The sequence below is a fragment of the Spea bombifrons genome, chromosome 3 (assembly GCF_027358695.1).
Source record: "Spea bombifrons isolate aSpeBom1 chromosome 3, aSpeBom1.2.pri, whole genome shotgun sequence".
Lineage (NCBI taxonomy): Eukaryota > Metazoa > Chordata > Amphibia > Anura > Pelobatidae > Spea > Spea bombifrons.
In genome coordinates this window covers 71,570,673-71,583,734 of record NC_071089.1, presented here as the reverse complement: position 1 = coordinate 71,583,734, position 13,062 = coordinate 71,570,673, and the positions used below count along the sequence as shown (strand labels likewise).

At 45.1% G+C, this 13,062-nt stretch overlaps 2 protein-coding genes across 2 annotated transcripts; both read right to left on the bottom strand.

Annotated features, from left to right (window-relative positions):
* Window positions 1-1,013: 1,013 nt before the first annotated feature.
* Window positions 1,014-3,674, bottom strand: LOC128484007 (DC-STAMP domain-containing protein 2-like). The gene has a single exon (XM_053460327.1). It carries the CDS (start codon window positions 3,672-3,674, stop codon window positions 1,014-1,016), a length of 2,661 nt encoding a protein of 886 aa, XP_053316302.1.
* A 5,611-nt stretch (window positions 3,675-9,285) lies between these two features.
* LOC128484006 (DC-STAMP domain-containing protein 2-like) lies at window positions 9,286-11,937 on the bottom strand. Its single transcript, XM_053460326.1, has one exon. It carries the CDS (start codon window positions 11,935-11,937, stop codon window positions 9,286-9,288), a length of 2,652 nt encoding a protein of 883 aa, XP_053316301.1.
* Between the last annotated feature and the right edge of the window lie 1,125 nt (window positions 11,938-13,062).

The window sequence follows — 13,062 nt, the reverse complement described above, 5'->3', positions numbered from 1 at the left end:
CTTAGCTGCTAGAACTTCCTTGTCATTGATACAACCATCACACTACCTCTCACAGTTTCTCTGTGCCTTATGTTTGTCACCCCATTCCCTCAAGATTGTAAGCTTGCGAGCAGGGCTCTCTCTGTCAATTCTTGTCTTGTCATATCCCTTGAATTCATGTACTGTAGTAAGCCCTGCGTAAACTATTGGCGCTATATAAATAAAAGATAATAATAATAATAATAATAATAATGGGGAATGATCTATACGCGTGTTTGGCTTAATTTACTGAGTGGTAAAATGTGACTTGCACCCCATCTTCTTTTTTTATCCCTATGTTCATATCTACTACAATTTAAATAGAAGCAGTACACATTAGTACTCATAAACATCTGGGACTATGCTATGCAGCTTATACTACAACATGACCATTGAATCTGAATGCGGGAATTGACCATTCGGGTAACTTTCTTTTTAGTTTTCCCATTATATATTTTTCGGTAGCATTAAAATATAAGTATTACATTTAAAGAGATGCTGAAACCTGTGAATTTGGCGATTAAAGCCAGCAAAACTAAATACCTCCCAGATGCGAATGGCTTTGAAAATGATGCATCAGTCTAGTTCTGTATTCAGCAGGTATAGACGATCTACTGTCAGCAATACTGACTTAAAGTGCTAGCTTCTGTTGGATCTGCTTGTCATAAGAATGGATTGGGCATTCAGTTGGCAGTAACGACTCACATCTGGGGACATTAAATATTGAAAGGAATACGTACAGTAGACCTGAAGTATTAATCCTTTTTTGTTCGTTTTCTAAAAAAATAATAAAAAAAGAACATTTAAAATGTCTTAAAAGAAACCTGCTATTTGTTTTCCCAAACCCAAAGTCAAAATTTATTTAAGAGTGAAAGGCGCAAAAAACTGTGGTCTAAACCAGCAGGAACAGGATGCAAGCTGATTCACTTGGTGGTGAAGGGATTACAAAGGAAATTTAGGTAGAAGAAGGGGTGGGTATAGTTCTGAATTCCATTCTAGTTTCCACCTCCATTCTTCACCGCCCGCCGTCCTCTCCTCCTGGGTGGCCTCTGCCGCGCGGGGATGACCAGATCCCTCTTCCTTCGTGCTTCTGTCCACTTTGTGAATGGGGGGGTCGTGTGGTCCTCAGAATCTGAAGAGTCAGTGTCCTCTGTTGAGTTCTGATATTCAAAATCTGTATCTTCAGAGTCCTCACTGGATTCAACCTCACTGATTCCTGAGCTCTCATCTTCCTCCCTGCCACGGACCTCCTCCTTATACTTCTCCAGGAGCTTCTCGCCTAACGCTGCTCTGCTACCCTGGCTACGGAGAACCTGTTTGAGGCGATCCTTCACAACCTCTTTCAGCTTCTTCCTCTTTCCTTTCTCTTCAGCCTTAATGGTTTTCATGGCATCGATCCAGAGGTGGACCTGTTCTTCGTCACTGGAGTCGACCTCCTCTTCGATAGCCTCAGAGTATGCCAGTGGAGCCATACAAATTGTGCAGATGTTATTAAGGATCTCAAAGCAGCCCCTGCAGTACATCCCTTTACAGCCTGGGGTGATGCAGGCCACGCAGTCCTGCCCCTCGCTGCCAGTGATTGTCTTGGCACATGCCATGCAGTACTGCTCATTGGTGCCCAACAGCTGGGCAAACCAGCGGCACCCGGGGAGTTTTGCCGCCAGGACCTGCAGGAAGCTAGAGTGCCCCCCGTCCTCTGCATTCATCCTCACGCTCCTGATCAAGGAGTCCTCAATGTTTGTGCGTTTGGTTATCAAGTTGTTGTAAAGAAAACAGATGCGCTCCTGCTCACGGGATGGGTAATAATAGGCACAGATTACGCGCTGCAGCCTCCGTATGTAGACGCCAAATATCGCAATGAGGAAGCACAGGCCATACATTGAACCTATGAGTATGTATCCTTTAAAGTCTGGGGCGGACGGAGCGACTAGGCATTTCTTTGACAAAACTGTCAAGTTCCCTCTCTGAAGGATGTCAAACGCAGACACCACATTGGAGAAGATTTCGCTGGCATAACCGGAGCCGTTGATCAGCACAGAGAACGTCACCGGAGCTCTGGCAACCACGTCCGCTTGCAGCAGGTAATACACCATGTCCAGCACCCAGTAGATGATGAAGTCCATCACCATCATAAATGCGACCACCAGAACATTTCGGAAGACGTTGATGATGTCAAAAGAATATCCCTTCCTCTCACGTTTGGTCAGGTAAAGCGAACCTGGCAGGATGAAGTTGTAGGCCTCTCTGGCGGAAAGGGGCAGGAGGGTTCTGCGCCCTTGCTTGGCTCTCATCACGTCCAGCTCTATGAAGGACCGCGTTATGTAGATATTGTCGTGGTTATCTTCATAGAGGTACTTGCGCTGGTACCGAGCGGCCATGATGTAGATGAAGAGGCAAACAAATGTCATTGAATAGCTGAACATGCTGAGCACATCCAGATAGGGGTTCAGTGTGCTCTGCACTTCGCTCATGATGCCGACTGCCACCTGCTTGATGCTCTTGCTGGAGTTCAGGTTTATGTCGAAGTCGTGAATAACCGTCACGTTAAACTCAAACTTGTCCTTGATGTTGCGGAGCATGTTGATGATGGGGTTTTTCACATGCTTTCGGACATATTTCTGGAGATACTTTGGCAGGAGGCATAGGATTGTAGCGGTTTTAGCCAGTCCACACAGCGGTTTGAAGGCGTCCACAATGTAGCACAGGAATGACAAGAATGGCATCACCTGGAAGCACTGATTCCGTGCCGTGTCAAATATTTTCCTGCACTTTAGATAGGGAACTTCCAGTTCCTCGTTACAGACCTCCCCGATATTGGCGATAAAACGCCACACATTCCGCAGGACGCGTCCGATGTGCTTCACTCCGTCTGTCACCGTCTTGAAGAACTTTCTGGCCCGATCGGCCACTCCTTTCAGCCTCTGGCCGATGTTCCTCAGAATATCCAGCGCACTCACTAACGGCCTTTTAACTTTTTCCAGGAGCTCCTTGGTCTGGTTCATGGCCAGTTCCACGCCGCAGGACACGGACTCAGATGAGCGCCGGAAATTCTCCAAGGTGTTGGCTGCAGGTCCCTGTAAGGCCAGCGAGAAGGCGACCAGGAGCACGATGGTCTTGCCCTCAATTGAGAAGAGCTGGGGCAGCATAAGGAACACTGTGACCCGCATCTTCATGAAGAAGGCCATGCCGAGGGTGAGGAGGATGCAGATGACCACTGAGGACACGATGCAGTACTTCAGGCTATAGTTCTTCACAAAGAGGACGATGGCCGCATACATGGCGGTGAGAATCAACCCAAAGGTGAAGGCGCCACAGCTCCTCAGAGAAGATTTCACCGCGTTGTCCTCTCGGAGTTGGGCTCTCACCTCCTTTTTGTCCTCGTCAATGTAATCCTCGGCGCTCACTTCCTCGACCTTCACTTCAGGGCACAGGTTTGACAAGCAATCGCGGGAGCAGTCACAGGGGCAGTCGCGAGGGCAGTCGCAGTCCCGCGGGCAGTCGCAGGGGCAGTCGCAGGGGCACTTGCGCTTGCAGGGGCACTTGCAGGAGCAAGGACAGTTGCAGGAACAGGCGCAGGGGCAGGCACGCCGGCATAGGCCACATGTGGTTTTGCAGCAGGTACACATCCATTCCCAGGGGCCTAGTGTTGTCCCCATCTCGTCAGTTGTTTTTGCGACAATATCTGCCCTGACTTGCCTCACTCAGCGATCACAAAAGCAGGAGGAGAAATGGGTCAAAATGAAGAAATAAAAGTCAGTCTCTTTACTAATCTTTTGCACTACTGGAGGTTCAGTCACTACAAGTAGCTTGCTGTCTCCTCTAGTACTGAAGCTCCACGCCCAGTGTGAGGTTATTATGCTCTGATGATGTCACAATAGCACTGCTGTCATGACAGGGAGAGCAGGGCACATGCCAGCACCTACGGGGGAGGGGCACCTTGCTTTTTATAAAGATGAACTGACATAACGGTTATGAGAAGCTTATTAAACTATATATATATATATATATATATATATATATTTATCTCTCTCTTTCTCTCTCTCTCTCTATATATATATATACATTAAATTACATATCCTTTAAGCCATAAAATCTGGTTGTAGTCAGAAAAATCTGTGCGGCACAATTCAGTCCTTGACTAAAAGATAATAAAGGGTATGAGCCAAAATGCATGTAAGGACCATATCACGTAATGAAACCACAAGGGTTTGCTTTGAGAGCAGCCAAACCTCTTTACCAGCAGTTAGACCAAAGGGACTGTAGAAAGAGACCTGAGGTATCTAAAGTGTAAAATGACAGACACATGTTTCTAATTTAAGTTGGTGGAGATCCCAGAACAGTACTGAATGCCCAATTATTGCTTTGGCAGAAATCCCTTAACAGTATGCAAGGATCTCAGCAACTCGGAAATTGGGCTCATTTGCCTCTTATAATTCTAAGTCTATTATTCACAGAACTTGACAAAGTCACTGGGTCAGCATTGAGAGGGTTAAACACCCTTGCTATAAGGTTTTGTTTTTGCTTTACTTGTCCAGTGTGTTTATTTGGTTTTACACCATTAAGATCAATTAAAGTTTAGTCAGGTCATTGAGTCAATTGTGGCTAACTCTGGTTTTGGAGCCTCCTCGTGTATACCGCCTTACTAATCCAACAGACATCTTGGCAGAGGTGCCCCTACCATCTAGGTGCCCTGCCCAGGGTTGCCTGTATGTTAATGCCGGTCTACCTTTTGGGGCTTACATCCTAATGACATTTTCACCACACCACAAGATTGCAGAGTAGAAAAAATGTGTCACGCAGAAAGATTCATTTCAGCGGCTTATGTGTGTATGCAGGGTGGAAGCCACTAAAACTGGCTAGGAGAATGGCTTAGCTGTATAAGTAATAGATACATTGATACTGTTCAAACCTGACATTGATTTACCCTTGCAGCTTTTTCGCTGAGGCAGCTGTTTCAAAATTCATATCAGTATATTGGAATCTTTGAACTCTCCTCAGTTGGCCATATACTAACAGTTTCATAAACTAATGAGATACATTGTTTTATTAGTGTCATTTTGTAGTGATTTAGTTTACTTCAGGGAAGCTGAGATCTATGTCTCACTGTGGAACAGGCAGCATTATCTAGTCATTTCCCTGCCCCTTGAAGTTTTTTGAAGCATATATTAATGTCTTAAATCTGTAATCTTTAAACATCGTGGCATATGTTTTAGTGTATGGAACTGCAAAATCTAGGACTTGAAAGGAAATCTAGGAAAGTGAAAGGTACAAAATGTATTTTAAGTAGATTCAAAGTAAACCTGTGTTTAAACTCTGTTTAAAGTTTGTTGGTTAAATTATTTTACACTACATTACAATGAGAGATGGACAGTGTGGAGAAAACCCAACTAAGGTCTAGATTGGTTAAAGTTAAACTCTAGCCACGATATGTCTTTTGATGTTTGTGATAGCCGAGGGTCACCTATTATTTTCCTGTTTTTTATGCAAAAGCATAGAGCGATTAATCAGAACTCGTTTGCGCTGTTTCCCTGCCCTCAGCTTTTTGCCTTGCTGGAGATGCGTTCCATTGAACAGCTCTGGAGCCGCAGTGTCTCCAGCAGGTGTTTATTCCTTTTCTTTCACGTAAACAAAACCCCAAAATATTCAAGTAGGTCCTATGTACTTTAATATGCATTAATCGTTGGTAAGGTATTTTGGGGCTGGATCCATTCTTCTTTGTATGCCAAAAGCTCTGATTCCCCCCCCCACACAAAATACTCTTTGATTTCATAGATAACAGGATGCCACACTCCTAGGCCTGATGGCAGAAAGGGTGGTGGTGTAGGCATCCTTCTCTCACCTGACTGCACCTTCCAGCATATACCAAGCCCTCCCTCCCTCTCATTCTGTTGCTTTGAAGTTCACACAATCCATCTTTTCTCTCCACTCTCTCTTCAAATTGCTGTCATATATCGCCCTCCAGGCCCTACCTCACAGTTCTTTGACTGCCTGGCTCCCTTTCTTCCTCTCTCCTAATATCCCCTGCCTTATTCTGGGTGACTTTAACATTCCTTTAGATATATCTAACAACTCTGCTAGCTCTAAACTCCTCTCCCCGACATCCTCCTCTGGTCTGAGGACACTCACTTGATCTGGTTTTCTCCAGACATCCTCCTCTGGTCTGAGGGACTTCCTTATCTTCCTTGCACGTCGCTCCTCTTCTGCTTCCCCACTCTGTGAAACCCTCCACTGGCTCCCAATTGCCTTTAGAATTACATTTAAAATCCTGGTACTGACATATAAGGCCATCCATAATACGGTTCCTCCATACATTTCTGACCTCATTAGCAAATACTCTCTTACTCGATCCCTACGTTCTTCCCATGGGCTAAGGCACTCCTCCTCACTTATCACCTCTTCCTTTTCCCGTCTACAAGATTTCACTCGAGCTGCCAAATATCTCTGGAATCTACTCCCAAGGAACCTTCAGCATTCACCCTCCCTCCCTCCCGACATTCAAGAAACATCTCAAAACCCACTTCTTCAGATAAGCATACCATCTTAGCTGCTAGAACTTCCTTGTCATTGATACAACCATCACACTACCTCTCACAGTTTCTCTGTGCCTTATGTTTGTCACCCCATTCCCTCAAGATTGTAAGCTTGCGAGCAGGGCTCTCTCTGTCAATTCTTGTCTTGTCATATCCCTTGAATTCATGTACTGTAGTAAGCCCTGCGTAAACTATTGGCGCTATATAAATAAAAGATAATAATAATAATAATAATAATAATAATGGGGAATGATCTATACGCGTGTTTGGCTTAATTTACTGAGTGGTAAAATGTGACTTGCACCCCATCTTCTTTTTTTATCCCTATGTTCATATCTACTACAATTTAAATAGAAGCAGTACACATTAGTACTCATAAACATCTGGGACTATGCTATGCAGCTTATACTACAACATGACCATTGAATCTGAATGCGGGAATTGACCATTCAGGTAACTTTCTTTTTAGTTTTCCCATTATATATTTTTCGGTAGCATTAAAATATAAGTATTACATTTAAAGAGATGCTGAAACCTGTGAATTTGGCGATTAAAGCCAGCAAAACTAAATACCTCCCAGATGCGAATGGCTTTGAAAATGATGCATCAGTCTAGTTCTGTATTCAGCAGGTATAGACGATCTACTGTCAGCAATACTGACCTAAAGTGCTAGCTTCTGTTGGATCTGCTTGTCATAAGAATGGATTGGGCATTCAGTTGGCAGTAACGACTCACATCTGGGGACATTAACCCCTTAAGGACAATAGGGGTTTTTACTCGTAGTATATTGTGGGACAATGGCTCTTTTAACGTTTTTCAGTGTTACTGTTTAGCTGTGATTTTCTTCTCTCTCATTTCATGCTCCCACACATATTATATATTGTTTTTTTCAGGACAAACAGGGCTTTCTTTAGATACCATTAATTTTATCATATCATCTAATTTACTATAAAAAAAATGATAAAATATGGGGATTTTTTGTTAAAAAATTACTTTTTCTCACTTTTTAAACAGAAAACTTTTACTCATCTGCAAAAACGAATGAAAAAACCTGCTAAATAGATTCTACTATTTGTCCTGAGTTTAGAAATACCCAATGTTTTTATGTTTTTTTGCTTTTTTCTGCACGTTATGGGGCAATAAGTACAGGTAGCGTTTTGCCATTTCAAAACCTTTTTTTCCAAATCTGGTAATTCTTCCCCCCATGTGCCATTTCAGGTATCTTTGAAGCCGGCCAATGCAATTTACCCCATCAAATCATATATTTTTAAAAACTAGACACCCCAAGGTATTTGAAATGCTGGTATTTTAACCCTTTCAATGCACTAATTTTACCACTACCCTTTGTGAAACTTTATGGTAGTAATTCTTTTTGTATTTTTTTCACACATGTTGTATAAATTTATCGCTCCTGGTATATGTCCGTGTCACACAACACCCCAATATGTGTTCAGTAACATCTCCTGAGCGCAGCGATACCCCACATGCATGGGTTTGTAGGGTTATTTGGGAGGTAAAAGGCCGCCTTTGTGAGGTGTGTATTTTTTTGCCATTTAGACATCTGCCCCATGTCCCATATTTGGGACATCTTTGAACCCGGCCAATTCAATTTACCCCATCAAATCATATATTTTTTAATACTAGACACCCTATGGGCATTTGTAATGCCAATATTTTAACTCTTTCCATAATGGAATTTTTGTAAAGATATTAGGACATATTTTGTAAAAATTTTAGGACTTGCTTATTAAAAACTTTTTTTTTTTTGGTGACAGTGGGGATTTTTACATGTTACCATATTTTTGACATTTTTTTGAAACATTTTTTAAATTTTTTTTTTTAATTTTTTTTTTTTTTTTTTTTTTTTTTTTTTACTAGTCACTCTCACTAGTGAGCTGGGCTCCATTGACCTTGCATGGTTGGATGCAGTACCTGCATTCAACCTGCAGGAGGAGCTCGAGAGTTCTCAAGAGGGTCTGGATAGACCCTCTATGAACTCATTTCTCTTGTTAATGCCATCCTGTGAATGACGGCAACGTCATTCACAGGATGGCACTTGTGGTTGCTCCTCGGAGCAATCACAAGGCGATCGGGGGTCGGGGGGTAGTGTTGCTGACATGCCTCGATATCGAGGCATGTCAGTAACACCATTTATGCTTAGGAAGCGATTCATATCGCTTCCTAAGCAGTTTTAGCCGGGCGCCGCCGCGATCTTTGATGATCGGTGCGGCGGCGGCCATTTTTCTTCCGGGGAGGGCTGCCGAGGGCTGCCCTCCCCGGATCCACGGTCAGCCTCACTTGTGAGGCTTCCGTGGATGCTGCAAAGCCGCCGATCGCGGCGAAAACGCCGCGATCGCGGCGCTGCAGCTATTTAACGGCAGCCCGTACATGTACGGGCATTGTCGTTAACCCGTTGCACGGCAACCCCGTACATGTACGGGGATTGTCGTTAAGGGGTTAAATATTGAAAGGAATACGTACAGTAGACCTGAAGTATTAATCCTTTTTTGTTCGTTTTCTAAAAAAATAATAAAAAAAGAACATTTAAAATGTCTTAAAAGAAACCTGCTATTTGTTTTCCCAAACCCAAAGTCAAAATTTATTTAAGAGTGAAAGGCGCAAAAAAACTGTGGTCTAAACCAGCAGGAACAGGATGCAAGCCGATTCACTTGGTGGTGAAGGGATTACAAAGGAAATTTAGGTAGAAGAAGGGGTGGGTATAGTTCTGAATTCCATTCTAGTTTCCACCTCCATTCTTCACCGCCCGCCGTCCTCTCCTCCTGGGTGGCCTCTGCCGCGCGGGGGTGACCAGATCCCTCTTCCTTCGTGCTTCTGTCCACTTTGTGAATGGGGGGGTCGTGTGGTCCTCAGAATCTGAAGAGTCAGTGTCCTCTGTTGAGTTCTGATATTCAAAATCTGTATCTTCAGAGTCCTCACTGGATTCAACCTCACTGATTCCTGAGCTCTCATCTTCCTCCCTGCCACGGACCTCCTCCTTATACTTCTCCAGGAGCTTCTCGCCTAACGCTGCTCTGCTACCCTGGCTACGGAGAACCTGTTTGAGGCGATCCTTCACAACCTCTTTCAGCTTCTTCCTCTTTCCTTTCTCTTCAGCCTTAATGGTTTTCATGGCATCGATCCAGAGGTGGACCTGTTCTTCGTCACTGGAGTCGACCTCCTCTTCGATAGCCTCAGAGTATGCCAGTGGAGCCATACAAATTGTGCAGATGTTATTAAGGATCTCAAAGCAGCCCCTGCAGTACATCCCTTTACAGCCTGGGGTGATGCAGGCCACGCAGTCCTGCCCCTCGCTGCCAGTGATTGTCTTGGCACATGCCATGCAGTACTGCTCATTGGTGCCCAACAGCTGGGCAAACCAGCGGCACCCGGGGAGTTTTGCCGCCAGGACCTGCAGGAAGCTAGAGTGCCCCCCGTCCTCTGCATTCATCCTCACGCTCCTGATCAAGGAGTCCTCAATGTTTGTGCGTTTGGTTATCAAGTTGTTGTAAAGAAAACAGATGCGCTCCTGCTCACGGGATGGGTAATAATAGGCACAGATTACGCGCTGCAGCCTCCGTATGTAGACGCCAAATATCGCAATGAGGAAGCACAGGCCATACATTGAACCTATGAGTATGTATCCTTTAAAGTCTGGGGCGGACGGAGCGACTAGGCATTTCTTTGACAAAACTGTCAAGTTCCCTCTCTGAAGGATGTCAAACGCAGACACCACATTGGAGAAGATTTCGCTGGCATAACCGGAGCCGTTGATCAGCACAGAGAACGTCACCGGAGCTCTGGCAACCACGTCCGCTTGCAGCAGGTAATACACCATGTCCAGCACCCAGTAGATGATGAAGTCCATCACCATCATAAATGCGACCACCAGAACATTTCGGAAGACGTTGATGATGTCAAAAGAATATCCCTTCCTCTCACGTTTAGTCAGGTAAAGCGAACCTGGCAGGATGAAGTTGTAGGCCTCTCTGGCGGAAAGGGGCAGGAGGGTTTTGCGCCCTTGCTTGGCTCTCATCACGTCCAGCTCTATGAAGGACCGCGTTATGTAGATATTGTCGTGGTTATCTTCATAGAGGTACTTGCGCTGGTACCGAGCGGCCATGATGTAGATGAAGAGGCAAACAAATGTCATTGAATAGCTGAACATGCTGAGCACATCCAGATAGGGGTTCAGTGTGCTCTGCACTTCGCTCATGATGCCGACTGCCACCTGCTTGATGCTCTTGCTGGAGTTCAGGTTTATGTCGAAGTCGTGAATAACCGTCACGTTAAACTCAAACTTGTCCTTGATGTTGCGGAGCATGTTGATGATGGGGTTTTTCACATGCTTTCGGACATATTTCTGGAGATACTTTGGCAGGAGGCATAGGATTGTAGCGGTTTTAGCCAGTCCACACAGCGGTTTGAAGGCGTCCACAATGTAGCACAGGAATGACAAGAATGGCATCACCTGGAAGCACTGATTCCGTGCCGTGTCAAATATTTTCCTGCACTTTAGATAGGGAACTTCCAGTTCCTCGTTACAGACCTCCCCGATATTGGCGATAAAACGCCACACATTCCGCAGGACGCGTCCGATGTGCTTCACTCCGTCTGTCACCGTCTTGAAGAACTTTCTGGCCCGATCGGCCACTCCTTTCAGCCTCTGGCCGATGTTCCTCAGAATATCCAGCGCACTCACTAACGGCCTTTTAACTTTTTCCAGGAGCTCCTTGGTCTGGTTCATGGCCAGTTCCACGCCGCAGGACACGGACTCAGATGAGCGCCGGAAATTCTCCAAGGTGTTGGCTGCAGGTCCCTGTAAGGCCAGCGAGAAGGCGACCAGGAGCACGATGGTCTTGCCCTCAATTGAGAAGAGCTGGGGCAGCATAAGGAACACTGTGACCCGCATCTTCATGAAGAAGGCCATGCCGAGGGTGAGGAGGATGCAGATGACCACTGAGGACACGATGCAGTACTTCAGGCTATAGTTCTTCACAAAGAGGACGATGGCCGCATACATGGCGGTGAGAATCAACCCAAAGGTGAAGGCGCCACAGCTCCTCAGAGAAGATTTCACCGCGTTGTCCTCTCGGAGTTGGGCTCTCACCTCCTTTTTGTCCTCGTCAATGTAATCCTCGGCGCTCACTTCCTCGACCTTCACTTCTTCAGGGCACAGGTTTGACAAGCAATCGCGGGAGCAGTCACAGGGGCAGTCGCGAGGGCAGTCGCAGTCCCGCGGGCAGTCGCAGGGGCACTTGCGCTTGCAGGGGCACTTGCAGGAGCAAGGACAGTTGCAGGAACAGGCGCAGGGGCAGGCACGCCGGCATAGGCCACATGTGGTTTTGCAGCAGGTACACATCCATTCCCAGGGGCCTAGTGTTGTCCCCATCTCGTCAGTTGTTTTTGCGACAATATCTGCCCTGACTTGCCTCACTCAGCGATCACAAAAGCAGGAGGAGAAATGGGTCAAAATGAAGAAATAAAAGTCAGTCTCTTTACTAATCTTTTGCACTACTGGAGGTTCAGTCACTACAAGTAGCTTGCTGTCTCCTCTAGTACTGAAGCTCCACGCCCAGTGTGAGGTTATTATGCTCTGATGATGTCACAATAGCACTGCTGTCATGACAGGGAGAGCAGGGCACATGCCAGCACCTACGGGGGAGGGGCACCTTGCTTTTTATAAAGATGAACTGACATAACGGTTATGAGAAGCTTATTAAACTATATATATATATATATATATATATATATATATTTATCTCTCTCTTTCTCTCTCTCTCTCTCTATATATATATACATTAAATTACATATCCTTTAAGCCATAAAATCTGGTTGTAGTCAGAAAAATCTGTGCGGCACAATTCAGTCCTTGACTAAAAGATAATAAAGGGTATGAGCCAAAATGCATGTAAGGACCATATCACGTAATGAAACCACAAGGGTTTGCTTTGAGAGCAGCCAAACCTCTTTACCAGCAGTTAGACCAAAGGGACTGTAGAAAGAGACCTGAGGTATCTAAAGTGTAAAATGACAGACACATGTTTCTAATTTAAGTTGGTGGAGATCCCAGAACAGTACTGAATGCCCAATTATTGCTTTGGCAGAAATCCCTTAACAGTATGCAAGGATCTCAGCAACTCGGAAATTGGGCTCATTTGCCTCTTATAATTCTAAGTCTATTATTCACAGAACTTGACAAAGTCACTGGGTCAGCATTGAGAGGGTTAAACACCCTTGCTATAAGGTTTTGTTTTTGCTTTACTTGTCCAGTGTGTTTATTTGGTTTTACACCATTAAGATCAATTAAAGTTTAGTCAGGTCATTGAGTCAATTGTGGCTAACTCTGGTTTTGGAGCCTCCTCGTGTATACCGCCTTACTAATCCAACAGACATCTTGGCAGAGGTGCCCCTACCATCTAGGTGCCCTGCCCAGGGTTGCCTGTATGTTAATGCCGGTCTACCTTTTGGGGCTTACATCCTAATGACATTTTCACCACACCACAAGATTGCAGAG